This window comes from Penicillium atrosanguineum, assembly GCF_028827265.1.
Source record: "Penicillium atrosanguineum strain IBT 20685 chromosome Unknown utg000006l_segment0_segment0, whole genome shotgun sequence".
Taxonomy (NCBI): domain Eukaryota; kingdom Fungi; phylum Ascomycota; class Eurotiomycetes; order Eurotiales; family Aspergillaceae; genus Penicillium; species Penicillium atrosanguineum.
In genome coordinates, this window is record NW_026623138.1 from 1,009,322 (window position 1) to 1,035,513 (window position 26,192).

A 26,192-nucleotide genomic window follows, 5' to 3' on the forward strand; every position below is an offset into this window, starting at 1 on the left:
TGCCTTCACTTTCTCCTCCTTTTACACAGAAATGGATCTGATTCCATATAGTAACGCTCATCGAAGATGCATGTTTTGTCTCTTATGCCTTTCGATTTCTGTACTTGTTTTAAGTTGTATTTTGTTAAATTACGGATGAGTCTACGGCAAATCCACTGAATACCTTTATGCCAGCAATATACGTAAAACCAGTCCTCTCGCAATGCAATGCAAATGTACTTAACCATATCTAGAGTGGAGTATCTAGCCCTCTACACGATTGAAATTCAATCTTTTCCAGGGAAACAGTAACCAAACCCACAAGACCCAACATAAATCATCCGTCAAGCTTAACCTCAACCGTAACCTCAATCCTCAATCATCAATCATCAATCCTCAATCCTCAAAAACAGGCACGACACTAGACCAACTACCGCGCGCCCTCTCATCCCAATAACCATCCTTACCACCCTTCAACCGCCAAGCGTTCTCTCCATCAGAGCCGTCACTAACCCGCGTAAACCAGCGCGGGATCCAAGACTCGCCAGCATTCTCCATATCACGCCGTCTGGCACGCTGCGCCTCTTCCAGCTGGACCTTGACTTCCTCAGCACGATCGAGATCACCGTCTTCAAGAGCACGTTGGTCAGGTCTCAGACGCGAGTCTGTGGGCGGGAGATGAGAGTCTTCGATAGACGTTATTTCATTAAGTGCGGCGGCGAAAGCAGTAAGACCGTAGTGTTTTGGCGCGGACGGGACGAGGTCTCCTGCGGACCAGATCGGTTTGCCGGTGGGGGAGCCGTCCTTTGTCAAGGAGAGGGCCGAGGGCCAGGTTCCTGTTAGACCGAGGGAGAGGTTTTTATGACTTGAGTCGATGGCGCGAGTTGAGACTTCTTCGCTTCGGCCGGAGAACATACCTCCCGCTTTGAAAGTGGAGATTGTGCGTTGGCCGGTTGTTTCGTTGAAGATAGTCAATTCACCGACTGGCTCGACGTATTTCTCGCCTGCGATGATATTACGCAGGAACTGGGTAGCTGGCGTCCAGCTGAAGTGCTCGCCTGTGGCGTGGAGGGTTATGCGAACGCGGCCCTCGGTTGTGATTTCGGCAGACTTGCCCCAGAATTTCTGGCTGGGCAGTGGGGACTGCGCAAGACTCCATTCTTTGCTATCGGCCTGGTAGGCTAGTTGGACGGGGCGGTGGGAGACCTTTTCGGCGATGAAGCGGAAGCCGCGGTCTTCGCGGACGAGTTCGTATGTTTCGCCTAGCATTGGATTGAAGGGTTTGCGGATGGAGCGCTCGCGAACGCGGTTGCTAGAGAGCGAGGAGATGGCGAATGCAGTAACGTACATGAGTCTTTCGACGCTGTCTGAGACCTGGGAGGCTTGGTCTAGGAGCGAGGAATACTCCATGATTTCTGCTGCGCGTTGGAGCAGAGAAAGTGGCTCGTTTGCGGATACGGGCATGGATATTTGGGATAGATCCTTGCCGACGTTCTTGCGTAAGAACCCGATGAGACTCGGAGGCATGACTGTTGGAGCCAGGATAGTCTGGCGACGGCGGATTTTCTCCAAGGGAAGCGGAGATAATGACTTGGGACGGGATGGGAACAGGGGCGAGGCACCGTCATGAGGAGCTGCCGACTCGGATTCTCCATCACTATCAGAGGGTGCGTCATCTTCAACCTCCTCAGCGGCGCCGTCTACCTTATCGTCTTCGCCATCGCTATCCTGGATCGTCAAGAGCGGAGATGCGGCTCCCCCGTCCGGCGCATCGAAAAACTCCTGCGAGATATCTGACTCCATACTCTTACGACTCGTCATTGCAGGCTTGAGAGAGTGTCGTCGCTGCTTACTGTCAGCAAGGAGACTCGAGAACTCAGTCACGGCATTATCCAGATCCCGCAGGACTGCCATTAGATTATCATGAATAGCATCCATCCCATCAGCATGGCTATGAATGCTAGCCGGTTTGCTAGACTCCTCCTTGATCGGCACCACCAGCTGGGAATTGCTAGCATTAGCCTGCTTGCCGCTATGACTGGAGTTGCCACTAGTCTTGCGCTTCCAGAAAGGACGCCTGGGGTCCACGCCAGAGTCGTTTGACGGAGGATGAGGACTAGGAGAACGGCCACGACTTCGCTCCGAGGAAGACGGGAGCGGAGACGGGAATGGAGATGGAGACACAAAGTATTTGGGATCGGTATCCCTTGCAAGACGTCGTACTGCATCTCGCGATCCGGAGATTTGACTGACGAGACGCTCGACTCGAGTCCATTCGTTCTCTTCCGCCGGGGAATGCGTCAATGGGAGGGGCAGTCGGAGCTCAGGACGACCCGGGAGAGTGAGACCCTCATCCTTCGAAGAACCCCGCGAAGAAGCTTTCTCCAGAGCACGCTTCCAGGCCACAAAGTCCTGGTCATTGCTCGCGCGGAGATGCCAGACCTCGGTACCCGAATCAATGGAGATCTCGCGAGATTTCTCGTTGGTCGCAACAGCCGCCAATGATAGCGGGATAGCACCCCGCAACGCAGCTGAGTTGCGGTCATGGTAGTACGAAAGCGTACTCGAAGTGAAGTCCAAAGAGAAGAACCTGCGGGCCCAGCCCTGACCTCTCTTTCGGCGCCGCTTCTGAAGCTGACCAGTATGTACGTTGGCATCGGACACTTGCGCGTTCAGAGTGGATCGGCTATTACCGCGTCTTCGCGCACGCGGCTGCTGAAGCGACTCGCTTGAGCCGCTCATCTGGGAGCGCATAATCGAAGCTGACGCCGAGACATGAGGCTGGAAGCCAGTGGGGTAAGTCAAGAGGACGAGGGTGAGGGTCTTGGAGACTTGTTTGGAGAAGGTATTGTCGAAGACGAGTGCGTAGTCACCACCCTCTCCAGTGGGCACATCATATGTCCCCTGCAACACAACGTTGGCTTCGCATTTTCCAATCCATTTGATCGACTTGAGACCGATTCCGGTCAGCTTCTCGACTACGTTGGACTGTTGGTTGCGGGAGCCGGAAGTCGCGGCCGTTGCGGGGAGGTTCTCGTTTGAATCGGTGGTGTGGGAAGCGGAGGCGGGCAGTTGGGAGCTCAGTTGAGTGGACTGGCCGGGGTGCTTGAAGAGTCCGAAATTCACGGACTTCTTGTGTGGCTGGATACTCCACGAGATGGTGTGGTTTGCGCTAACATTGATCCAACGAACGAAGTAGGACTTGAAGGAGGTTAGCAGAGGAGGTAGAAGGTATTCAGTTGCAGCCTACCTTGCTATGAATCTCCAGCTCCTCCATTGCCGCCATGGTGCAGAGTTGAGGTGAGCCGTCGCGGTCCGGTGGAGTTGCGGCTGAAGGAGGGGGAAAACAATAACGGGCGGAGGGCTACGTAACTCTTCAGGGACTCAGGCACCGAAATGTATAGAGCAGAACCATAAGAAATCAGGAAATAGAAAATAATACTAACTAACAAGAATGGAACTAGGAGCTAGGAACTACGTCAACCACATTCTGACGACATTCCTCTATTTAAAGATCCCCCCAAAGAGGATCAAATGGCCCGAAGCCGAGGAATTGCTGTTCACATGGGATCCACGCTGAACCTTGGGATCGTGACACGCTATACTTCTAGTTTCTATGCAGCTGCCGAGATCTGACCGCATGCCTAGGCACGTTCCATCATCCTCGTAGCCTAGTAGCCTTGTTTTCGATGTTCTACGCCTTGTCACGTCCACTCATGCTAAATGCTGTCCATTGCAAAATAAATACTGGTTACAGGATGCCCATACCCCCAAACGACCAGAAGGTGTATCAAATTAAAAGAAAACAAAAGATGAAGGAAACTCGAGAAATGCAATGCCCATCTTTTGTTTTTGATCCGCTTTTCCTTGAAATTTCCCATAGAATAGTACACTGTACAGACGACGCATTCACCTCCGACTGGCCTGCATGTTGGTGAACATCAGCTTGAACCCGTTGCACAGGGCCTGCATATCCGGGTAGGGGTTCTTCTGCAGTTCAAAGCCCTGCGGGATGACCTTGACAGGCCAGTTCTGGAGTTTGGAGTGCTCGCCCGCCTTGAAGCAGAGGAAGAAGTAGCCGGGGTATTTGGGGTTGATGCAGAATGCATAGGCGGAGCGACGAGGGTTGGCCTTGGTGTAGGTCTCGAGCCACTGATCTATCGAACATGTTAGTGACATAGTAGTATTGGTGAAAAGGGAGTCAGCTTACCAGTATCAGACTTGCTGCCTTTTTGGTACTTCTCGTTCGCCATCAGCTCCTCCACCTTCTTGGCCATAGCCTTGACGTGGTTGACAATGAGATCGTCAAGATCACTGTAGGTGTAACGACCTCCAACCTTGAGCACACGGCCAACCGAGAACTCGTTCTCCTTGTCCAGTTCGAGCACATCGATATGCTGGTAGACACCGTGCTCCACCTTCCAGGTGACCGCAAGGTGATCGGGACCACGAGACGAAGGGCGGATGACCACATCGCCGCGGCTCCGAGAGCCCAGGTACTCCTCGGCTTGAGCAGAGTTGAACGGTCGGAAAAGCGGGTGCTTGATAACACGCTGGGCCTGGCCACCGCGCTGCGTCTTCTCTTGCATCGACTCCTTGTCCTTCTTCTCCTGGAGTTCATCCCAGTCGTTGAAGCCGTGTTCGGGGCTACGACGGACAGGATCAGATACTTGGTCCTCGCGTAATGAAACATTGCAGGTGAAACTCTTGCGGTTCAAGAACATAATCTTGGCGGGAACAGTCTGGTGGACCTGGAAGACGGAGCGGACAGGCATGTCAACGGAGACACCAAGCTCGGTCTCTGAGACCAGCGCATCAATTCCACAATCTAACTTGGCATCGATGTGATCCTCGAACACCCGCTTGATCGCAATAGGCACCACCATGCCGTTGGTCAGGGACTCTGGCGTCTCACCTGTAAGCATGGTGAAGATATCGTCGGTGCTGAGGAAGACGAATTGCTTGCGTAGCTCTTCGTATGGCTGTTGCAACTCTGCACGGATGGTCTCCAGAGTGGCACGCTTTCGCTGGTTGAGGTTCTTCTCGAGTTGCTCGGCGTATTCCTCAAGAATTAGATCATTGACACGGTCCTGCTGTTCCTCACGGAATAATTTGCGGACGATCGCACCCGAGCCGTTCTCGTCTGTCTCGGCCTTGATGTCTTCCTCGTCCAGCTCCAACGCATCAGCGGCCATCTTGCGTGCAATATCGTAATCTTCGGGGTGCACACGAGTGTTGTCCAGCGGGTCGGCATCAGGGTCGGCGTTCTCGAAATCGATGAAGACAAAGGAGGCGCAGTTGTTCCAGACCTTGACACCCATAGCGGGATACTGTGCATTGACACCCAAAAGCTCTACACGGTTGTTCACAACACCGCCGTTCATGTTCACGATCTTGAGCAGATGAGCAGCCTTTCGAGGTCCAAGACCGCAGACATAGGGTAGGAGGTTGGCACTCATAGTGTCGGTAACCGCTTCATTCAAGTCAACACCCACCAAGTTAACCATATCTACTAGAGCAGTCTCCAGTTGCTTGAGCAGCAACTCCTGAGACACCAATTGCTGGCCGGGCTTGAACTGAATGGAAATAATATCACGGCCCAGCGAGGCATACTCCTTAAGCGGGGATTGCAAGTATCGGCCCAAGGCCACACAGTAGTGGGTCAAGGGACCAAAGCCAGGGTTGTCTTGACGAGCACGAGGGCTGTTGTGATAGAGTCGGGCAACCTCATCATTGACAATAACCACCTCGAGACGATCACTGACCTCTTCGTCGCGGTCATCGGCGTAAGTGGCTCCACGAATGTCCTTCAGGTCGATGAGTTCAGAGAGGTACTTGTAAAGGCGACGGGTCTCGGGTGTCATTCCAGAGACACCAATGACATCTGGTTTGCGACGTTCCACCAGATCCTGGAAGGCAGCTACATCGGCACCATCCGAGATCCCACGGCTCTGGTCACCGACTGACAAGTCTTTGAACTTGCCGTTCTCTAGCACACGGCCATCCTCCTCGATATAAGCCCAATGAATTGGGTCTCGGCCCACAGTGCCGGTTCCGCAGGACAAAGCGATGATTCGTGGCACGGTACCCAGGACCATTCCCTTGGGCTTGTAAGGAGCCTGATCCAAGCGCTGGGAGAAAGCCTCACGGCACTCCTTCGCCACATGGTTCTCACACTCCTGTCGGATGTTCTCCTTGACGCTGCGATTGATGACCCGCTCCAACTTGCCGAGGGCCAAGTCAAGCACCTCGCGGCGAAGACGGTTCCACGCATCAGCAACCTCGGAGTAATTATCGGACTCGATATCAGCGTAGAGGCGCTGGCGGAACTGTTCAAAGTTTTCAAAGCGGACCTTGACTTCCATTAATCCTTCCTCCTCGGCTTTCAGCATTCGCAAGAACATCTCCGGGCGTCGTGCAATGTCCATGAGCTGCTGATTCCGCAGGTATTTAAACTCGTAGTATGGATGTTGCTCGTCGATTCGGCGCAGACCCTTTTCTGTGCGGAAACAGTCGACTACTCCGTTCATATAATAAGCTTGGCGGATAACCTTTCGCATTTTAGGGCTCAGAGTAAGCTCTTCGGCAAACATGCTTTTGGCGGCTTTCAAAACATGAGAGGTGTTGGAGAAATCAGTGTCGACGAATTGGTCTGCCAGCTCCTCTGGTCCCTCACTGGGATCTTCGGTATATTGCCGGCGGCCTTCTTTGGAAGCATTCTGTGTGAAAGCGTCGGCGGAAATACCAAATGCACGCACCATACCATAAGCCTTGCCATTCCGCACCCGTTCGAAGAAAGATTTGCTGGAAGCCTTGCGCCGATGGGGCTCTCCATTGGCATCACCATTGACCATTGCCATATCGCGCAGCTGCGCGGCATATTGGAAATGGATGTAGTCTTGTACATCCTGGAGTTCCTCCATAGTAGCGGCCGCAGCCAAGAGGTCTTCCACGTTGGCATCATTGACACTGAAAAGGTTCTGCAAATTGTCGTAGGCCTTCTGGATCGTGTTACGCTTGTCGACCAGCGCACGGAATTTCAGGTCGTAGTCGAAGATATCCCACAGATCTGTCATGTTCAAAAGCTTCTCGGCGCGAATGCTATACTGAGCAGCTTCGTCGGAGGGATCGGCCCCGTTGACGGGCTCCTTGACCGCATGAATCATGTAGTCTTTGCGGTGCTGGAAAATAAAGGGAACTTCCCAGTCGTCTGTAATCAGGAATTCCAACATCTTGGCCACCGAGCGCTGGAAAGGCTCGCGCAGCTCCGGGTCCATGCGCTTCTTGAGCAACATCAGATTGGAGATCCAAATAGCCTCTTCGCGGAATTGATCCTCCGACAGAATGACATGCTTGTAGGGCTTGCGGGCGACCTGGTGACGTTCGGGCTCGTCGAGCAGACGAATTTCGTTGTCCTCCTCCGTCAACATCCTCTCGGCCAGCTCGGAGGGCTCAAAGACATCCTTCAAATCCAGACGTCTGGACTCGTCTTCCTTCTCATCGTCTTCTTGGTCTTCAATATCGAGGGCGAATCTATACTCGGTACCGTCACCGAACGCGGCGCGCATATCTTCCAATGCGTTCTCGTCGAGACCGGTCGCTTCGGTAGCACCAAGGCCGGGCATGCTTGGGCGGGCGGGAGGTGCAATCTCCATGTCGTCCTGCTCTCGCTGACCCTCCTCGTCAGAAAATGTATCCTCCTCGATGAAGCCCTCCATCTCATCGTAAGCACCGCGGCGGCCGGATCGGCCATGGCCGTATTGGGGAGCTTGAGCTTCCTCTTCATCGTCCGAGTTGAACATATCATCGATTCCCTGGGGTGTTTGCTGTTGCTCGCGATCCTTGCCCCGCTTCAGGCGTTTAAATTTGGACTGTCGATTCGGGAGAGCTGTTGTTAGTAAAATTCACAACGCCCGACGCCCTCACCAAAAGGACGACGGACCAATGCCATCGAATCCACATACCTCAGAGGTCGCGCCTCTATTACCGGGAGCAGTAATACCGATCAACTCCAGATCTTCTTCATCGAGGTGTTCCTCTTCGTCGGCGGCGCGCCGTTTCCTACCCTCGCCGCGCCGGCGGTGCTTGCGATTCTCGACCTCTTCATCCTCATCGACAATAAAGCCTTCGCGAACCTATCGAAGCGATTGCTTGTTAGCGCGCAATTCGGCATCCAGAAGCTCCAATCTAGACTCACGGCGCGCTGGGCCTCCTCATCGTCTTCATCTTCATCGTCCTCGTCACTCGAGTCATTGTAGTGGTTGCCGGTTCGGGCACCTTCGCGGCCTTCGCCGTCGTAGTCATCCATGCCCTCATCGTTCTCATCATCGTCCATCAAGGCCTCGCCTTCGACCAAGTCGCGGAGACTCATTTTGGCTGGTCGGGGAGAGAGCTACTCCCAGTGGGTAGGGAATAGCAGATTGAAAGAGAGTGCAACAGCGCAGGGCACCCGGCAGTGCCCGAGACGCGGAGGTGATAAGAAAAGGGGTTGCGTTGGGGGGAGAAAGAGAGGCGAGCGCAGAGAAAGGACGAAGCACGACTGTGAAGGAGAACGCGGTGGCGGAGACTGCGCGCTGTGGCTGACTCGGTGGCTGGTGGTATCACGTGAGGATATCACCTGTGTCTCATGTTGGGAAGTACACAAATCTTCCAAATCTTCCTTCTTGTTCATTATTTTCGAACCATTTTCACGATACCGAAAGAAGAAAGTAGAATTTCTGATAGAACTGCCTGTGTAAAAATTACCATCTTCCCTAAACTTGATATATCAAAAAACAGATGGTAGATGCCCAAGAGGAGTTCGGGGAGTCATCAATGGGGTGAGGACTAGTGGAGAAGCAGGAACACCTGTGTTTCAGTATGGCCGCAAAGTATCGCCGAATCTGCCTCCTGAAAAAAGACACCCAAAACCGAGAAGCCATAGAATTCCTCCCTTTGGCGCCCAGTGTGAATCCGGTTGTTTTGTTGGTCAAGTCGATGCGCCCGCGATATCCAATCAGCTCCGCCAAGAACGACTGTGATATCGGGTTCCCCGCCGCGCTTCCTTTCGTTCCCCCGTCAGCGCCAGGGCCTACAGAGATCTCCTTCTCAACAATTCTCTACTTCCGCCATGGCGGACCAGTTTAAGGCCCGGACGTTGAAGCGCAAGAACGTCAAAGGCCTCGCCCTCAATGCGACCCCCAAGCCAGCTGCCAATAATGCCTCTGATGGCGATGCCCAGGCCCCCGGTGCGGTTGGAAACTCCGAGGGCATTACCGATACGCTAGAGATTGGACTGGAGTTCCGACTCGACCTCCGCAGCGAGGATCTCGTAACGTTGAAGGAGCTCGGAGCTGGAAATGGAGGCACCGTCTCCAAGGTTATGCATGCCTCGACCAAGGTCGTGATGGCCCGAAAGGTGCGTGTCCACGATATCGATAGTGCGAGGGCATCAACTGACTGAACGCCCTGGTACCAGATTATCCGAGTCGACGCCAAAGAAAACGTGCGGAAACAGATTCTACGGGAACTTCGGGTCGGACACGACTGCAACTCGCCCAATATTGTGACTTTCTACGGTGCCTTCCAGAATGAGGCCAGGGATATTGTTCTGTGCATGGAATACATGGATTGCGGGTAGGTGGTGTGTGATGAATCAGACAAAGAGGGGTTGGCTGACGCCGTGAACTACAGGTCTCTCGACCGAATCTCAAAGGACTTTGGTCCAGTACGAGTCGATGTGCTGGGTAAGATTACCGAGTCTGTGCTGGCCGGTCTGGTCTATCTCTATGAGGCCCATCGTATCATGCATCGTGATATTAAGCCGTCCAACGTCTTGGTCAATTCGCGCGGTGATATCAAGCTCTGTGATTTTGGAGTCGCCACTGAAACCGTCAACTCCATCGCCGATACCTTCGTTGGTACTTCGACCTACATGGCACCGGAACGTATTCAAGGAGGTGCCTACACCGTTCGCTCGGATGTGTGGAGTGTGGGTTTGACTGTGATGGAACTGGCTGTGGGCCGATTCCCATTCGATACCTCGGACTCTGCAGCAGGAGATCGGGCCAGTGCAGGCCCCATGGGTATTCTGGACCTGCTTCAGCAGATTGTTCATGAAACCGCACCAAAGCTTCCTAAGAGTGATGCCTTCCCTCCCATTTTGCACGATTTTGTTGGCAAGTGTCTGCTGAAAAAGTCGGAGGAACGACCAACTCCGCGAGAGCTATACGTATGGTCAAACCATCCAACGGACATTATGCACCACTAACTATAGTATAGGACAAAGATGCCTTCTTGCAAGCAGCCAAGCGCACGCCGGTCGACCTGCAGGATTGGGCCATCAGCATGATGGAACGACACAATCGCAAGTCTTACTTGGCACCACCTGCGCCCAAGTCCCTTAGGAATACACCTTCAGCAAGCACGCCATCACCAGCTGCAGCGCCGCCCGTGCCACCACCGATCTCCAAAGCCACCCCTATCACCAGCAAACCACTTCCACTTCGTCAGCAGGCCCCGTCCCCATACCAGCAGCACCCGCCTTCGGGCGAGATCCCCATGAACATCGGCAACGATGCCCACCGCTATTACGGCCCCCCGAGCAGCCAAAACCACCACTACTCGTCCTCGCGCTCCGCACGGTCCCCACCACCACCGTCCTTAGAGCACCTTTCACTAGAGACCAAGGATGACAATGAGCCACGGTCCGGCCGCATGCAATCGCGCTTTCTCGGCGATCCCGTCTCCGCTGTCGAGGCTCCATCCCGCCCGTTCATGAGCCCCCGGTCCGTCAGTTCGCACAACGGAAAGTCTCGCACCAACCTCAACCCTGCGACAATGCCCATCCGCGCCGCTCCCCCACCAAGTGGACCACCACCTCCTCCCCCTGTATCTGCAGGTGGAAACTGGCGCGGCTACCACAGCCAAATGCCTGGAGCCAGCTCGTAAAGCCACGGGATGTTGATATGTCATTGAAACGACTCATACTCATCGTGATTTACTCAGATGTGAATTGCATATGCACATGATTTTGCGACTCGCCTGCTCCACTTCATTCCCTTTTTCTTTCTTTGTTTCCTTCTCATAAATTATCATCTATCATGGTCCTGGTTTCTTTCTCCACGTTTGGCAATCTGCCTCGTTTTCCATTTCTGGCGCTGTGTACGGAAAAAGACAAGGCAGGGCTGAGCACATTCCCCCTTCCATGATCTATGGAAATTCATTTCTTCTTTTTTTTCTCTTCGTTTTTGCCTTCTATTCCCCCACTTGTGGATGCTTCTCTCCTTTATTCCCTTTCTATCATTTCCTTTTCTTTCGTACGATGATTTTGACTCGGCAACGACAATGACTTGGCCAATGTTTGTTTTCCGTTCTCGAATATGTTTCTGCATAATATGGCGTACATAAATGCAATTTTTCATGATACTACACTATCACTTAGATCTGACTATACTCGACCGTCCCTTTGGGCCTAGAAAGCTTGTGGGCCTTGGGGATCTAATTGAATATGAGGTTCGATCGAAGCCTTTCAATGTTCAAAGCACCGAAGGCATATATATACAACATGGGACCAGAAGGAGACATTGTCCTCTAACAATCCCGCACGTGTACATCTTCAGACTAATTACGCAACCTCGACTTAGACGAATGTAGCATGATCAAATCACTGCATGAATAGATGTAGTATCATATAGACACAAAGCTGATGCACCAACCAGGAAGCAACAGTAAGCAGTCCAATAACCCGGAACCGTCACAAGCGATAAAGTATTCCAAAATGAAAGAACAACTCCGTTAAAACACCCTAACATGACTCCATAACAAATGTATCTGTCCACTGACAGTGATCTATTTCATAACGAGCTCCGGCCCAGCCAACGGACTAGGACCAGGCGCAGGGGCGAGATTCGAACTGGGGTTGGAAATTGGTGTACCAGGGGTTGAGGGAGCTGGAGCGAGATCCATCATTGGCAATGTGGACGAGCCCGGGGAAGGTCCTGAGGAGGGCCCTGATGAGACCTTTGCCCCGCGGGTGCTTGTACCACCACGGCCTGAACCACGGCCACGGCCTTCGTGTGCGGTGGATGCGTTGGAGCCGCTGCGTTCGGGGGTACCCTTGTCGCCCTCGGCGGCTTTCTTAGTTGTTCGTGCGCGGCGCGAGGTACCGCCTCTTGAGCCTGGGCCACGGAGGGGCAGACCTGTATCTTGGGAAATGGGCACAGCGGCTGCGATAGGAACATGCGGGTGGGAGGTGAGGGCTCGGCTTCTGCCTGTTCCTCGTCCACGGCCACGGCCACGCTTGATAGTTCCGTCGGCACTGGAAGATATTAGAGTTGACTTCTGAGGCTCGAATAGATAGGGTACGTACCGTTCCACTTGGACCTTCTCTCCAACTGGTACCAATGGGCCACTGTAAACGAAGAATCCATCTTTGCTCGCAGCGGCCTGCTCCTGCCATGCCATTTCACTGTCGTCAACAAAAGGATCATCACGGTCGTACTCTTCCACCTTCTTGCGGCGCTTCTTCTTGCCCTCGCTAGTTTCTGAAGGCGCGCCGTTGGTTCCTGCCCCAGCACCGCTCATAGGAACATCTCCATCCATATCACTGTCACGATCGACATCGAGACTCAGATCCTCGTCGGCACTTTCACCTGCTGAAACACCTTTACTTTTGTCATTGCGCTCTAATACGGCGCCTGCAGCTGCGACGCGGGCTAGACGCTCTTTGTGAGCGGCTAGGCGTGGGTGCAGGGCAGCGAAACCATATTGTTCTTCAGCGAGTTGCGCAAAGTTGACAATGTGGTTGCCCTTTTGCAGCAGCGGAACGTGTACGACGATATTGGGAATGCTACGCTCATCCGGTGACTTTGAGTCGTCGGTGCCACCGAAAAGTGCGTTGGAGATGAGACCCGAACCCTGAGGGAGCACAGGAGCGTCCTTAGCTGCGCGAGCAGGCTTGGGAGAAGGCGCTTTTGAAGAAGGCGCAGTGCCTGTGCCCTTCTCCTTTTTTGTGCTGGGTGTAGGTTGCTCCTTCGTGTCGATGTCCATCGCGTCAGAAGGTTGAGCAGGTCGCTGTGGAGTGGAAGCCGGTACAGGAGCTTGAGCCGGCGGCTGGGGTTGTGACTGGGGCTGCATTTGAGCCGGCGGAGGATGTTGCTGATATTGGGGCTGTATGGCGGGCGAGGAAAGTTCCAACTTGGGAGGCTGTGTTTGCATGGGCCGCTGCTCAGACGGTGTGTAAGGAGCATAATTGCTAGGTGTCATGTGTTGAGGAGTATGGGTAGCTCCGTGGGACGGAGAGGACATTGGGATCGGGGAAGGAGCTAGAGATTGGTGGGAAGGTGTTGGTACCGCGGCAGGAGGCGCTGGAGAGTGTACGGTCGAGACATGACCGGAAGTAGAGCGGTGTAGTGGTGTTTGGAAAGTGTGGGCGTTTTGCGCCGGCGGGTCAATGATGCTGGAGATCGCGGGCGACGCGCTGGCGCGATAGTTGATCCGCGGTGATACCACATGCTGAGTAGACGGACTATAGGCAGGAGCAGGAGAAGGATTGTCAAAAGCGGATCGAATAGGATCAAAGTTCTGACCACTCTTGCGAGGAGGAGCTTGAGTGGGCTGAGGTGGCGGAGGTTGTGACTGTGGCCGAGGCGGGTATTGTTGCGACAGGGTATAGGTAGATGTAGGAGCCGGGGGATGAGGACTTTGAGAGTATGGCGGGGTGTGGGTTGGCACAGGAACAGGAGCAGGAGCAGGAGCAGGAGCAGGAGCAGGAGCAGGAGCAGGAGAAGGAGCAGGCGCAGGCGCAGTAATAGGAGCTTGAGGAGGGGGTGGAAGTGGGAGTCTGTGCTGGCTGTGTCGCGGGTGCGGGTGCAGGACTGGAGTCTGCCGGAAGAGCAGCAGGCCCCGAGGTGGCTTCGTCCCCAGCAGCCTCCAGTTTGGCCTTTTTCCGCGAAGCTGCTGTCGATGTCGATTTTTCTCGAGGACGACGACCACGGGCCGGCTTTTCTTTATCTTTTTCCTTTGCTTCTTTAGCCTCTTTCGCCTTGGTTTTGGGTGTCTCGGCCTCGTCGTCCTTCTTGCGACGCGACCGTCTGGCACCGGAAGCACGTCTGTTGGGAGCCTCGGCTTTGGTGTCGGTCTCGACAGGCTCTGCCTTAGGTATACCCGGACCAGGGGTATCCGTAGACATGGTTGAAGATCAGTGGCAAATGACGAATTGATGAATAGTGATGGATTTAGGGATGGTGGCCCAAGTGGTGGATACGGTCGGGGCTGAACACCCGAGAGTATCACCAGTTGGGATTGGGAATGGAAGAAAACAAATAGGAACAGATAAGACAAATGTGCTGTAGAGTGGGCGGGTGGAACACGTAAACTCGAACACCGGATGGGAAAAAAAAAGATGGAAGAGATGGATAGTTTGAGACGGAGGTTGAGGGGGGGGGGAAAAGAAGAAGGGAAAATTAGGGAAAGGGATTGTAGGGAAAAGGGAAAAAAAGGGCAGGAAAGGGGAAAGCGAACAAGGAGCCAGTTTGATGTGCCAGATTTTAGGTCTGTTAACCTTACTTCGAGTTAGCTTAATGTACTTGATATCGATTAAGTATGGAAAGACCGATTGACTCGTGGAATTGAGATGGATGGATAGAAATGCAGGTTATGAAACGAAGTGTCTATTCAATTCACTGCGCACCTGATGGCTCAGTGAATTGTTGAAGCAATACATTTCGCATGCGCGCGGATCTGGCGTCAGTGGAGTTGCACATTTCCCGCGTATAGTGTCCACATGTCCCTCGCCCGTTTCATCTCATGTCTGGCATGATCTTACTGGAATGTCTAATGAATGAATAAAGTGGTACTTTTAATTAGAGGCCAATGAATCCTAAGTGATCGGACTATTCTCTTTTACCATTCGATTACTAGATCTGTGTGTCTGGTGACCGGAGATTTGTTCCAGAACACGGCCCTCCAGTGAACATGGGATCGCCGTCAGCTGATATCTGTCAAACGTCTGATCTAAGCTTAGTCATAAACTATTTAATGTGTCGTTGACAGTTTCCCAGTAAGTCGCACCTTATCTATAGGTGCTGAAGCCCTTGTAGCGCTCATTTAAAGATTATCCAACTGGTGTACCTTTCCAGTTTGGGCAGAGCATGATTACCACTTTGGACCTAGCACATCCGCAATGAAGGCTAACCCGATCGGGCTAGCCCCTGCATCCCCCATTTTTAGCTTTTTGAGCCGCAGGCCCCGCGCTGACATAACTTCATCTTTCACGCCATGGCTTTTCGCGGCGAACGTTTTGTCCTTGATCTGGACGATGAGTCCCCTAATGACTTGAAGCCAGTGCCTTTTGACCTCATCGGCGAGATTCGTGAAAGAGAGCCGACCTCCGCCAACCCGCTCGCACCCGCCCCTCCAACTCCCACCGCTTCTTCCACCGGATTCCCCGCGCACCGCAAACGCAATAAAATCTCCTCGTTCAAGCAGCGACGGGCGCAGCAGGAACAAGAGCAAGATCAGGCTGCTGCACCGGTCACAGAGCTATCTCCGCCAACCGTGCAAGATGACAAGAAATCTATCGCGGACGAGAACCGCCGGCATCTGGCATCCATGTCAGAGAGGCAGATTAAGCACGAGCAGGAAGAGTTGATGGAATCGATGGATCACAGTCTACTAGAGCGCTTCCTTCGTCGAGCTAAGATCGAGGATCCTGGACATGAAACCAACGAACAGCCCAAGCCGGCACCTGCAACAGAAAGCCCGGCGGCACCAAAGCCAAAGAAATCTGTTTCCTTCGACATTCCAGCTGCTAAGCCCGAGCCTGCCCCAAAACCGTCCGTTCCAGTGGTACCATCGCCTAAAGCACCCACCAAACCGCGTGGACGTGATGATGCACCCCCAACTCAAACACCCACCGACCTCCATCCCGCCTCAGAACGACCCTCCCTCGACCCAGCCATAATCGAGCCCTTCCACTTCCCGCAACCAAACCAGCCAATGCCAACCCTCGACCCATCCTCTCCAAGCTTCCTCTCCGATCTCCAATCCCACTACTTCCCCGAGATATCCCACGACCCAACTGCGCTCTCATGGCTCCAACCTCCACCAGACGACGAAGAAGATCCCGCCTCAACCTCAGCCTACCACCCAGCCAGCAACGCCATCTCCATTGCACCGTCTGCAATCCGGTTTTCACTTCGTGGCTCCATAATCGCTCCAAATACATCTCTCTCACTCCCCACGACCCTCGGCCTGCACCACCACGGCGACGATCCCCATGCAGCGGGATATACAATCCCGGAGCTAGCGATCCTCTCGCGCTCCACATTCCCCGCTCAACGCTGCGTAGCCTGGCAAGTCACCGGACGAATTCTCTTTCGTCTCGGCCGTGACGAGTTCGGAGAACGCGGCGGACAACTATCAGAGGGACTGTGGTTCGTCATTGAGAAAGAAGGTATTGTGGGCGGCATGTTGGCTGAGGCGGAGGGTATTCCGGATCCTCAGAGTCGAGCCGCGATGAACGAGAAGGAGGAAAGTGGGGCGAGTGCTACGCCTTTAGCTTCGGGTATTGGACGCCATGCGAGTGCTACTGCATGGGCCACTGAGGGTGTTTGGCTGTGGCAGAAGGGCGGTGGTGGTGATCGTGGATTGTTGAAGGAGGGACAGTCTCGGCCGCGGTAGTTTGGTAACTTCGACCAGGTGTTTTTCTTGAGATTTAGAATCCTGGGTTAGTCTGAAGTGTTCTGTCTTGACATGCATAGCACTATATCGAAAACAAAAATGATCAGATATTTAGCATCTTTATCGAATATACAAGCATTATAAGCATTTACAACTCTACATAAGAGATGATCTAAGGGGCCCCAAAGTATTGGTTCTCCAAGTATGTTTCAACTCCTCTAGAATATTTCCAAAGTTGGTTAAGTATCATTCATTCAACATTTTGAACACCCGGGAATACATGTGCCACATCTTAAGGCATGGCCGTTGCTTCAGGAGTATCTAGGTTATCTCATCGATTGACTTGTAATAGGAATCGAAGAAAAGTGTGGACAAGTTGCATTGCATTGCATTATCATACCAGGATATCACATATCGTACAAGAATACCAGCTCCAGTCCCAGTAGATAAGGGACAAAATAGAAAATCAGACCACAAACCACGAACCACCAAATACCTCAGCACAAAACACAACATCCTGAATTACATCTTACTCTCCACCCTGATCCTCAATCTGCATCCCCCAAACCTGCCACCTCGCCTCCTCAACAAAGTCCCTCCTTAGCCAGAGGCTTTGCGCTTGCTGCACCTGCTGCAGTCCTCCAGACAACGCATCAGGCTCATCACCACTCTGCACACGATCCAGCCAATCAAATAACAACTTGAGCTGCCAGAAGCGGTCGCGCAGTTGATCCGGATCCGCGCCACGGCCTCTCGCAGACTGCACGATGTTGCGAACAGTGTGCTCGAGAGCGAGTCTCGCGTCGACGGCGGAAGTGCGTAACCATGGTGGCGCGGTGATGAGGGTGTTGATACGAGGTGATGGGGATGGGAAGGAGGATGGGAGGACGAGGGAGCGTTCGCGAATGTCGAGTGATTGCAGTGATGGAAGGGTGAAGATCCAGTCCCATGGGCTTTTATCGGGAGTTGATGCTGCGGAGAGAGTGGTTGAGAGTTGAGATGATTTGTTCGGCCACGCAGAGGGTGGGAGGCCCTTTGCTGGATTTGAGGATGCCGCTGTTGCGAGGAGGATATCCTGGGCTTCGCTGAGCCCTGTGAGGGTTGATGCGAATACGGATGTGGAGGTGCCGGAGGAACTGTAAGTTGCCTTGCGGCGAAGGTAGACTGATGGATCTCCATGGCGGAATTTGTTGCGGAGGGCATCGTCTTGGGTGAAGTCTAGGACGAGTGGCCAGTGGTCTGGGCCGCGGATTTCAATACGTGTGATTCCGCTGGGGTCTGGGAGGAGACAGGGAGCGGATATTGTGCGGATGGAGCCGTCTTGGGAGGTGATTTTGATAGGGATTGAGATTGGACGGCGGGAGTCGAGGTCGCGGGGAATGAGACAGCGCGGTTCGGCTGCGAGAACCCAGAGATGGCGGAAGGCTTGCAAGTGGCATTTATTGTCGAGGACGCTGGTTGGGAAGATGGGGTAGAAGGCGCAGAGGAGCATGGTCACTGCTAGGTCAGATGTACCGAGTGTGTAGCTACCACCGCCGAGGAATAGCATGCCGATGGCCATATGCGCTGCCATGTGACTGCCGTAGGGAGTATCTGGATCGATTCTACCGTGCAGCGAGCGCAGGCGCCGGAATAGAGCCAAATCACCCGTACCGGCCATGACAGCCGCTGCGGATAGAGATACGGCATCCTGGCAGTTGCGGACTGAGTTGCGAGCGAGTTTGGCATCGTAGTTCATCACTGGAAGTCGAGAAATGCGAATGAACTGATCCAGATAGAAAAGCAACAGATCCCGTGCTTGCGTGTGGCCAGAGCCGGCATATCGAAGACCCACGGCAAAGCATAAGCCGGCAAGGATATTGAAGAATGGCATATCCTCACTACGGAGATGGCACACTTTTGTAAGACGGGCCCGTCGCTGATACACATTGGGGAGGCTTGCGTTGATCCATTCCATAGTGGGATCGATGCTATCCCACATGATAAGGTGTCGTGCCAGCGTTCGCAATAGGAAGAGATCAGGTCGCACATAATCAAAGCGAACAGTAGTGTCAGGAATATCGATCTTATGAGCTAAGACAGAGTCGTTTGTCTTCATGAAAATGATAGTAATAGCGATTGTCGCGCCTGCGGAGGCACGATCAAGCACATGTGCCAGGTCAACGTTCTTGGTGCCCACGGCGACGGCTAGCAAACGCTCAACTATGTGCATGTCACGCATTCCTCGTAGATCTTTGCCCTTGCCCAGATTGATAAGACCAAGTGCAAAGCCCGCAGCAAGACGATATCCTTCGTCTCTTAAGTCCTCTTGCGAGGTTGACAGCTCCTCTTGTTCGACATTTTCGATTTCAGAGAGCATAACCTCGCTCATACGCCGGTGCTGAGAACCACAATAGAGGAGGCCAATGCCCATGATACCGGCAGTCTGTGTCAACGAGGATAAATTGAGTTCTGCTGCACCGAGTGGTAGCATTCGTGTGACATGAACAGATAGCAGGCGCGTGATGAGCGTATCCATTGTACCCATATATGACGCAGAAAGGCCGAGCAAGAGACCGATGGAGGTCATGGTATGCTTGGGAGTCAAATACTTGAAGGCAACCCATTTAGCCAGAGACTTGAGATGACCATTCAGACCCAGAGCCAACAAGAAACCGGCATGTCTGTTTGTGAGGTCCTGGGGCTTGTTAAATAAGATCCAAGAGGTGTCAATGCCCTTGGATCCCTTGGAGATTGCTAGGCCAGTCGAAACACCATTGTGGAAGAATGCCCAGCATACCTTCTCCTCGGTGAAAGAGGATCTTTCGGCACTGACAGTCACGTTGGAAGGCTTCATAACACATTGTAGCGAAAAAGATGGGATAGGCAGCTTTTCTGTCAACAGAGGTAAACGGCCACTGAAGGCAAGCATGGCACGGCCTGCAGGCGTAGACAACGTTCGGAATGACACCAGTTGTACGATTTCTTTCTGCGCTTCAAGGAGATCGGAGTCTGTCCAGTCAGGTTCAGGAACGCAGTCTGCAACTGGTGCTTTAGACTGATTCAGAAGACGGGCAGCTTCCAAGAAGCGCTTGTCTTCACGAAACACCAATCTGGTGACCGAGAAACGGTCAGCCTCTGCGGATGCCTCAAATGCGTTGACGGCATCGATTTCCAAAGCTGAGCTGCTGATGTGATGGAAATCGCGCACAGACTCATGGGAGACAGCAAAATGCTGCGGCGGTGCGAACACTTGAGCATGAACTGGGTTCATTGACATGTAAAGATCTTCTCGGTCAATCAGTTCAAGAAGTGTTGCATTCCACGATGTTGAAGCTTCGATCTGGCACTGCATGACGACTTCATACAGCGGTACGCTAACGCCTTCAGGGAAAGTGTCGATGATGCTCTTGGTGAAACCCCAGCGATGCAGGAGCTTGATCTTCTCCAATGGAGTCGTCACGTTGTGAACTTCGGCAAGGAAGCCGTTGAGCGCTAAGCTTCGCGGTGTAATGGTGAAGCACTCCTGCCACGTACGTCCTTTTCTGGGGGTTCGATCTGATGCAGAGATAATATCGAAAAGAGTGATAAAGGATGGAGAGGATTGACGCGCAGCGTCCATAAGGAAGGCGAAAATTGAAGGCGGAGGGAACGGTTCGCCGGGGACATTGAGCTGAGAAACCCGAGTATCTTCGAATTGCCATCGTTCCATACTGGCCATTTCTGTGCCAAAGTAGGAATCCTCAGTCCATTTCCAAGACTGCCATCCTAGCCAGCCACCAAGCTGTGCGAGAACAGGGGCGAGGAGTCCGAGAGGGTGTTGAGATTCTTCGGCGTCGCAAGTTGAGAGCTTTTGCTCTTCTCGCAGGAGGTGAAGACCAACAAGAATGGTACCCAGGGCAGTGCACCTTGTATTCTCAGGGAATGCACCCGAAATAGGCAAATAGCCATCGCGACCCGAGGCCCTAACACCCAGAGGATCCTGTAAAAACTCACGAGTCAAAGAGATACACCGTGTCAGATAAGAGTTCGGGCGATAGGTGGACCGGCTTGCATTAGGCTGTTCACCTTTCGGTGTACGGGATGCATCGCGAGCCGCCAGGTTCTCAATGGCGTCTTGTTCAACAATCCACCCCCAAGAACTGCCCATCATCCATGGAGCCGTGGCACCCGAAGGTCCTGATTCTAGATCAAGCATAGCTTCCCAGCTTTCTAGGTCCACGTAAGTACCACTACTCGATCGTAGAAGACCCTTCTTGCGACGTGTGCGCTTGGCAGGGGTCTGTGGCGGCGGCGGCTTGGTAAATGGCACCGCCAGAGAGAACAGGACGATGACCATGGCAGTCCATTCAAGATCATTCTCAATATCTTCTTTCTCCTGAAGCCACTTCATAACCTCCCACCAAGCCAACAAAATGCCATCTCCGGCTTTCTCTGCATCACGAAGGACGAACTTGCAGACTCCGAGGACTTTTTTGACGAGGTTGTTTCGGGGTTCCATTCGAATTTGGATCCTGTGTCGTTGTTTCTCTGTATCTACCAAATCAATCTTCCCTCTCGAGCATGCGTGGTCAAATGACGAGAAAACGAGATCAGGGTCCGCCATGACCCGGTTGACGCCGCTTTCTCTCGGACGGCAGACCAGCCTACCAGCGGAAATTCCATGGGGCTCGTAAATTTGCAACGGAACTGGAATGTCGACTTTGGTAGGATTGCCCCAAAGAGTCTGCAATGACAGCTCTCGCTCCCCGTTGTCGGATACACTTAGGGTGAGGATGCGCGACGTCTCTCCATCACTTACTCGGGAGACATCCCAGACGTTGGGGACATGCTGGATGCCAGTTGCATTGACGAGCAAGGACCGTCTCTTTGAGGGCTTGATATTCTTAGAAGGCGCCATTTTCTGCTTCTTCGATACTGCTACTCTTTCGGCTTGCAAATTTACCACGCTCATGGTTTGCGAGTCTTGATCCACGATGCAGACTGCCACCGAGGTTGCGTTTCCATTATGGGTGTTTCCATAGTCCGATGAGCACAGCGTGCAGACCTTCAGGTGGCGAGTGGGTGCTTGTTGCGCGGAGGCCCGGAAACTACCGGAGAACATGGGAGAGAAGCTCTCTACCTTGGTGAGTAGAAGCTCCTCTGGCAGTCCGGACGCCCCTTCCCGAAGAGCAATATTCTCGAATCCTTCGGAAAGGGCATTGCTATTAAGCTCCTCCAACAGTCTATCCACTGGAGCATCGAGAAAGCTTCCCGTAGTGCTATACACAGATCCTGTGGCCGGAGGAAGTGAAGCACGTGGGTTGAAGCCAAAGCTGCCACGCATGCTGCCAGTTCCAATGGATTGTCTCAGCCCGCCATGAGGTGCAGTCGTAGACTGAGTGCCTGTAGCAAGCTCCGAGAATGTGAGTCGATCTTGGCCAGTGGCCAGATCAGTCCGCGCAAGGAGTGAGCTCACTCGTCTGGACGTTTTGAGGGGAACACCAACATCCCCGAAATCCTGCGCAACCCTCGAGACCAGATCTTCTTCGGGGTCATTCTTGGACTCGGTTTGCTGGGATGAGACTCTGTTTTCTGTCCAAGGTCCGAAGCTTTCGCGAGCTGCTGAAGGGCGAGCAGCTGGTGTGGTCGTGCCAGTTGTCATACCGTAGTGGGAGCTGCGTCTCTTTGATTGAGTGCCCTCGGTGTATCGTCGAGCCTTTTCTTTTGCCGAAGAGCCCGGCTCGTCATCTCTGTATCGGGCGGTCCACACCGTATGTAACCCGGTGCTTGTGTTCGTAGTGACCACTAATATCAAAGGCCCATTTTTGGAGAGTTGGCTCGAGCTCGAGAGTTCATCCTTGGGGGAAATATACACGATCTCGTCGACAGGGTCCAGAACTTCCAGCCCGGATGGCCTTCGCTTTGTGCTGTTGACGCTGCTAGACATTAAATGAGAAGGCTGCGAGGTTACAACCAAGCCCATCTCCGAATGAGGATCGATGAGTGAGAAGACCCGCGGAAGATCTGAAGCGGAGCTAGATTTTGGAGCCCATGGAGCGCTTCGAGGCGCGGAAAGTTTCAAAGATGGCCGCGCTCCTTTGGAAGGAGCTGGTGGGATATCCAACGTCTGTGATGCACGAGGATCGAATAGCGAGGACGTTAAGAAAGAATTCGGAGGCGCAGTTGGATGCTGGGGCCCAGGAATCTGCTCGGGCATCTTTCGCTGAAACAGAAGTCCGCGGGGAGTTGCAAATACAGATTCAACTTCAAAAGGGAGTGGGATTGTATGACTGGTTCCCGCAACGAAGAATATATGAGCTTGTGATTTCAAGACCACCACTAGAGCTCTAGACATCTTCGCATTGACCTGATGCGGAGTAACCACCGCTACCTGAGCATCTCCATTCAGGTCCAACGTCGATTCTGAGCTGGTCGGTTTTGGCTCATTCCCTTGACGCTTTCCTTGACCGGCCCGCGCGTTCGTTCCCGAGCCGACGTTTCGAGGATGCTTCAAGCCTGTAGTATCATGAACAGAGCGCTTGACATGGCCGGCCGCAAAATGGGTAAACAAAGCATGTCGAATATCTTCCTTCTCAGGATCTAGGCGAAACACTCGCTTCACCATCCCTGCACGAGACCATACCACGCAATGTTTTGTCCATACCAGCTCGTCGTCCACGGGGCCGGTTGATCCATTATCATCCACGCATGTTGTCCAATTATACTGATCTTTTGACGGATCAGGTTGTAGAATTCCCTCCGAAACCAGGTAGGAGACGGCCGAGGGTTCGTGAAGGCCGAGCGAGCGAGTGGACGCCATGGTGGGCTGTTAAACAAAGTAGTGATCGTTTTACGCCGTCACGAGGAAACTTCTGGCGGCATGAGCTGCAGATTGGACCACTTCCATTGTCTGCGCAAGAATTAATCGAGTAGTGCGCACCACCAGAGAGTCATTTCGAGTAGTAGAGTGGTTGATTGTTGATCGGAGTTGAAGTTGGAGACGCGCAGGAACGCGGGATTGGACCGACTTCCCCAAACTTCTTTTGCCCGACCATAACACACCTTTCTTTCTCATCATTGCAACTCACCATCGCATTCCCCCCCGAAATACAACATTTCGCAGGATTGCTTTTACAAAGCTCATTCCACTCGGTTTATGAGCTTGAGCTATTGACGCATAGCTTGTTAGCCATCCCTGTGGTGCCCCCGGCGCCTTGCTCGAAGCTCTCGCCTTCACTCGGCATCGTAACCAACACCATGCCTTCCTTTCCTCTGGCGCCGCTGGTCAGGCCCAGAGAAGATGGCTTGCAATTAAGGTAGGCACTGCGGTTCTTGCTCTTGCGACTCGAGTTTGCCACTGATACGAAGTTTCGCAAATTCTTAGCTACCGGCTTTCCCACCGCGTCCACGCAGCTCAAGGTTACCCCCTGCGAGCTCCTAACGGCTCTTCAATCATCGTTTACGGCTACGAGACCGGACTTAAGGTTGTATGGTGGGGAGGAAGACAGTTCACAGAACTGGAGCAGCCTGAATTGACTCAGGAAAAAAGCACGACGAATAACGGAGGCGATTCAGTCATGATCATTGACTCCGATGAGGAAGATGCGCCTGTGGCATCTGCAGTACCAGAAGGACCTTCCTACGATTTCGTCGCCGAAGAGACCGAGGTCGACCCTGCTTTCCCATATGAAGCGGTCCTGCGACAAATCGATATTCCCTTGGGAAGCCGGGTGCTCGAACTAGCTGTCCCTCGTGCTCTCCCAGAAGAGGCGCGCTCGCCTCTCGACCCTTTCCCGCCTATTGTGAAGGACCACATTGTTATGTCAGCCGTCTGCTCTGATCTTTCAACGCGAGTGGTGATTCTGCCGCTCATTCCGCCTCACCCAGCCCAGACTGATCCCAAGACCTGGAATATTCAAACCCTCACTATCAGTGGAGGTGTGACCCATCAGGATATTCCCCGCGGCGTGTCTCTCACGTTCACCTGCCAGGAAATAGAGGCAGAGCAAGAACGCAGAAAGTCTCGAAGCCGAGCTGGAGGATCAGGAAAATGGGACCTGCTTGTTGCAACACATTCTGCTGAAGGCTCCGGCGTGCTGCTCTTGCATCGTATTCCGATTCAAGAGGACTCCTCTGACAAGGATCTGACCTACCACCTGATAGAGGAAGAGCTCGTTTCTCAACGACGCATCTTGCCGTCTCCCGCGCAGACAATCGCTTTTAACCCTTCAACATATCCGTCTTCTCGACACTCAAACTTGTTAGTGGCATTCCACAGCGGATGCGTCAAGGTTTACTCTTGCTTTTCCGTCCAAAAGCCTTCCAAATCTGGACGACGTGCATCCAGCGCGCATGAGGATAACGAAACCATTGACACAGAAGGGCGTTGGCTCATAAGTCTATACCCCGGCTTTGAGCAAGGTCCGACTGGTTTTCCTCGCCGCAAGACGATTATTGATGCGGAGTGGGTTTTGGGCGGCCGAGCCATTATGGTTCTGCTGGTGGATGGTGAATGGGGTGTTTGGGATCTCGAAGGAGCTGGACCAGGGGCCACCAAGGGTCCGCTGCACCGTCAGTCGAGTGTCCAAGGTGTCACAGGAGGCTCGCTGACAGCATATGCTGTCAGCGGACGTATTATGACGCCACCGAGCAACAGTCAGTCCGAGGCTGAGCACCGTTCACGATTCGCGCCGATGACTCCATCAACAAAAAGGGTGCGCGAAGACACTCTTCTCAAAGGGTCGATGACTGCGGCCAGTCCATCCCTGCGTGGTCAGATCTCTGTATGCCAGACCAACTCTTCCCAAGACCAACTGCCAGACGAGTCGATCCTGTTGCGCCATGGCCAGCAGAGTGCTGTCATCCCCAGCTTGCTTTCGCTTTGGCGCAATGCAGTCCGAACAACCGGCACTTTCGACTCCTCGAATAGGTGCCGTGTGACCCCATTTCAAGATGTGAGCTTGATGGGTGAAAATTTCCAAGCCATCGGCCATCTCCCTACACCAGCCCGCCGCTCGCAGGCTGATGAGCGCCATACCTTCGATGTTCTTGTCGCGGCGGAACACCAGATTATGGTTCTTGCGCCCCGCTTGCACGAATCCGTTGATTCTGCGCCAGCCGCAGCAAAGCCGCAAGTCCTTGCAGAGAATGATCAAATGATGCTGCAACGAGGCGAGTTAGACGTGGAGGGAATGGGTCGTCTTTTGAACGGCATGCAGAGCGGAGCTGCATCTCTTCGCATGGGAAGCCCCGTGAAGCGGACCCGCGTCTTTACTTGATCAATGGGCAGACTCGACTATAGATGATACCCATGCCAACGATGATAATCTACTTTTTTTCTTTGCTCACATGTCTTCAATTTGCTAGGAACCCATTCGCGCTGTAAGGTGGAGCGCAAGGCGAGATCAATGCCTTGAAATTCCTTCTTCGGGAGGAATAAGCTCTGTATCGGATGCGATATATCAAAAATCATCATATAAGGTGCTTGCACCTTTGCCTCGGACCTTGTGTCCTCTGCAGCATTCTTGTTGCAACGCCTGCGTTTGATTTCCGGGTTCCCTGTTATCTTCTGCTGTCTGTATAGTTGCCGA

The 26,192-nt window shown here is 53.2% G+C and overlaps 7 protein-coding genes across 7 annotated transcripts; 3 read left to right on the forward strand and 4 right to left on the reverse strand.

Moving 5' to 3' along the window:
• Positions 1-375: 375 nt before the first annotated feature.
• Positions 376-3,265, reverse strand: N7443_007508 (oxysterol-binding protein related protein OSH3; the record flags this gene model as incomplete). Its single annotated transcript, XM_056887564.1, has 2 exons — positions 376-3,180; positions 3,230-3,265. The coding sequence occupies 2 exons, from the start codon at positions 3,263-3,265 to the stop codon at positions 376-378; spliced, it is 2,841 nt and encodes a 946-aa protein (XP_056739255.1).
• Positions 3,266-3,888: 623 nt separating this feature from the next.
• Positions 3,889-8,350, reverse strand: spt6 (chromatin-remodeling histone chaperone SPT6; the record flags this gene model as incomplete). The annotated part of the gene is made up of 4 exons (XM_056887565.1): positions 3,889-4,136; positions 4,190-7,850; positions 7,944-8,114; positions 8,177-8,350. The coding sequence occupies 4 exons, from the start codon at positions 8,348-8,350 to the stop codon at positions 3,889-3,891; spliced, it is 4,254 nt and encodes a 1,417-aa protein (XP_056739256.1).
• A 738-nt stretch (positions 8,351-9,088) lies between these two features.
• Positions 9,089-10,908, forward strand: ste7 (MAP kinase kinase Ste7; the record flags this gene model as incomplete). Its single annotated transcript, XM_056887566.1, has 4 exons — positions 9,089-9,376; positions 9,437-9,594; positions 9,652-10,189; positions 10,240-10,908. The coding sequence occupies 4 exons, from the start codon at positions 9,089-9,091 to the stop codon at positions 10,906-10,908; spliced, it is 1,653 nt and encodes a 550-aa protein (XP_056739257.1).
• A 900-nt stretch (positions 10,909-11,808) lies between these two features.
• Positions 11,809-14,149, reverse strand: N7443_007511 (uncharacterized protein; the record flags this gene model as incomplete). Its single annotated transcript, XM_056887567.1, has 3 exons — positions 11,809-12,277; positions 12,329-13,775; positions 13,837-14,149. 3 exons carry the CDS (start codon positions 14,147-14,149, stop codon positions 11,809-11,811), a joined length of 2,229 nt encoding a protein of 742 aa, XP_056739258.1.
• A 1,088-nt stretch (positions 14,150-15,237) lies between these two features.
• N7443_007512 (RPAP1 family protein) lies at positions 15,238-16,641 on the forward strand (the record flags this gene model as incomplete). The annotated part of the gene is made up of 1 exon (XM_056887568.1): positions 15,238-16,641. The coding sequence occupies one exon, from the start codon at positions 15,238-15,240 to the stop codon at positions 16,639-16,641; it is 1,404 nt and encodes a 467-aa protein (XP_056739259.1).
• Positions 16,642-17,170: 529 nt separating this feature from the next.
• Positions 17,171-23,422, reverse strand: N7443_007513 (anaphase promoting complex subunit 1; the record flags this gene model as incomplete). The annotated part of the gene is made up of 1 exon (XM_056887569.1): positions 17,171-23,422. The coding sequence occupies one exon, from the start codon at positions 23,420-23,422 to the stop codon at positions 17,171-17,173; it is 6,252 nt and encodes a 2,083-aa protein (XP_056739260.1).
• A 437-nt stretch (positions 23,423-23,859) lies between these two features.
• On the forward strand, positions 23,860-25,880 carry N7443_007514 (uncharacterized protein; the record flags this gene model as incomplete). Its single annotated transcript, XM_056887570.1, has 2 exons — positions 23,860-23,918; positions 23,987-25,880. 2 exons carry the CDS (start codon positions 23,860-23,862, stop codon positions 25,878-25,880), a joined length of 1,953 nt encoding a protein of 650 aa, XP_056739261.1.
• Positions 25,881-26,192: the final 312 nt, after the last annotated feature.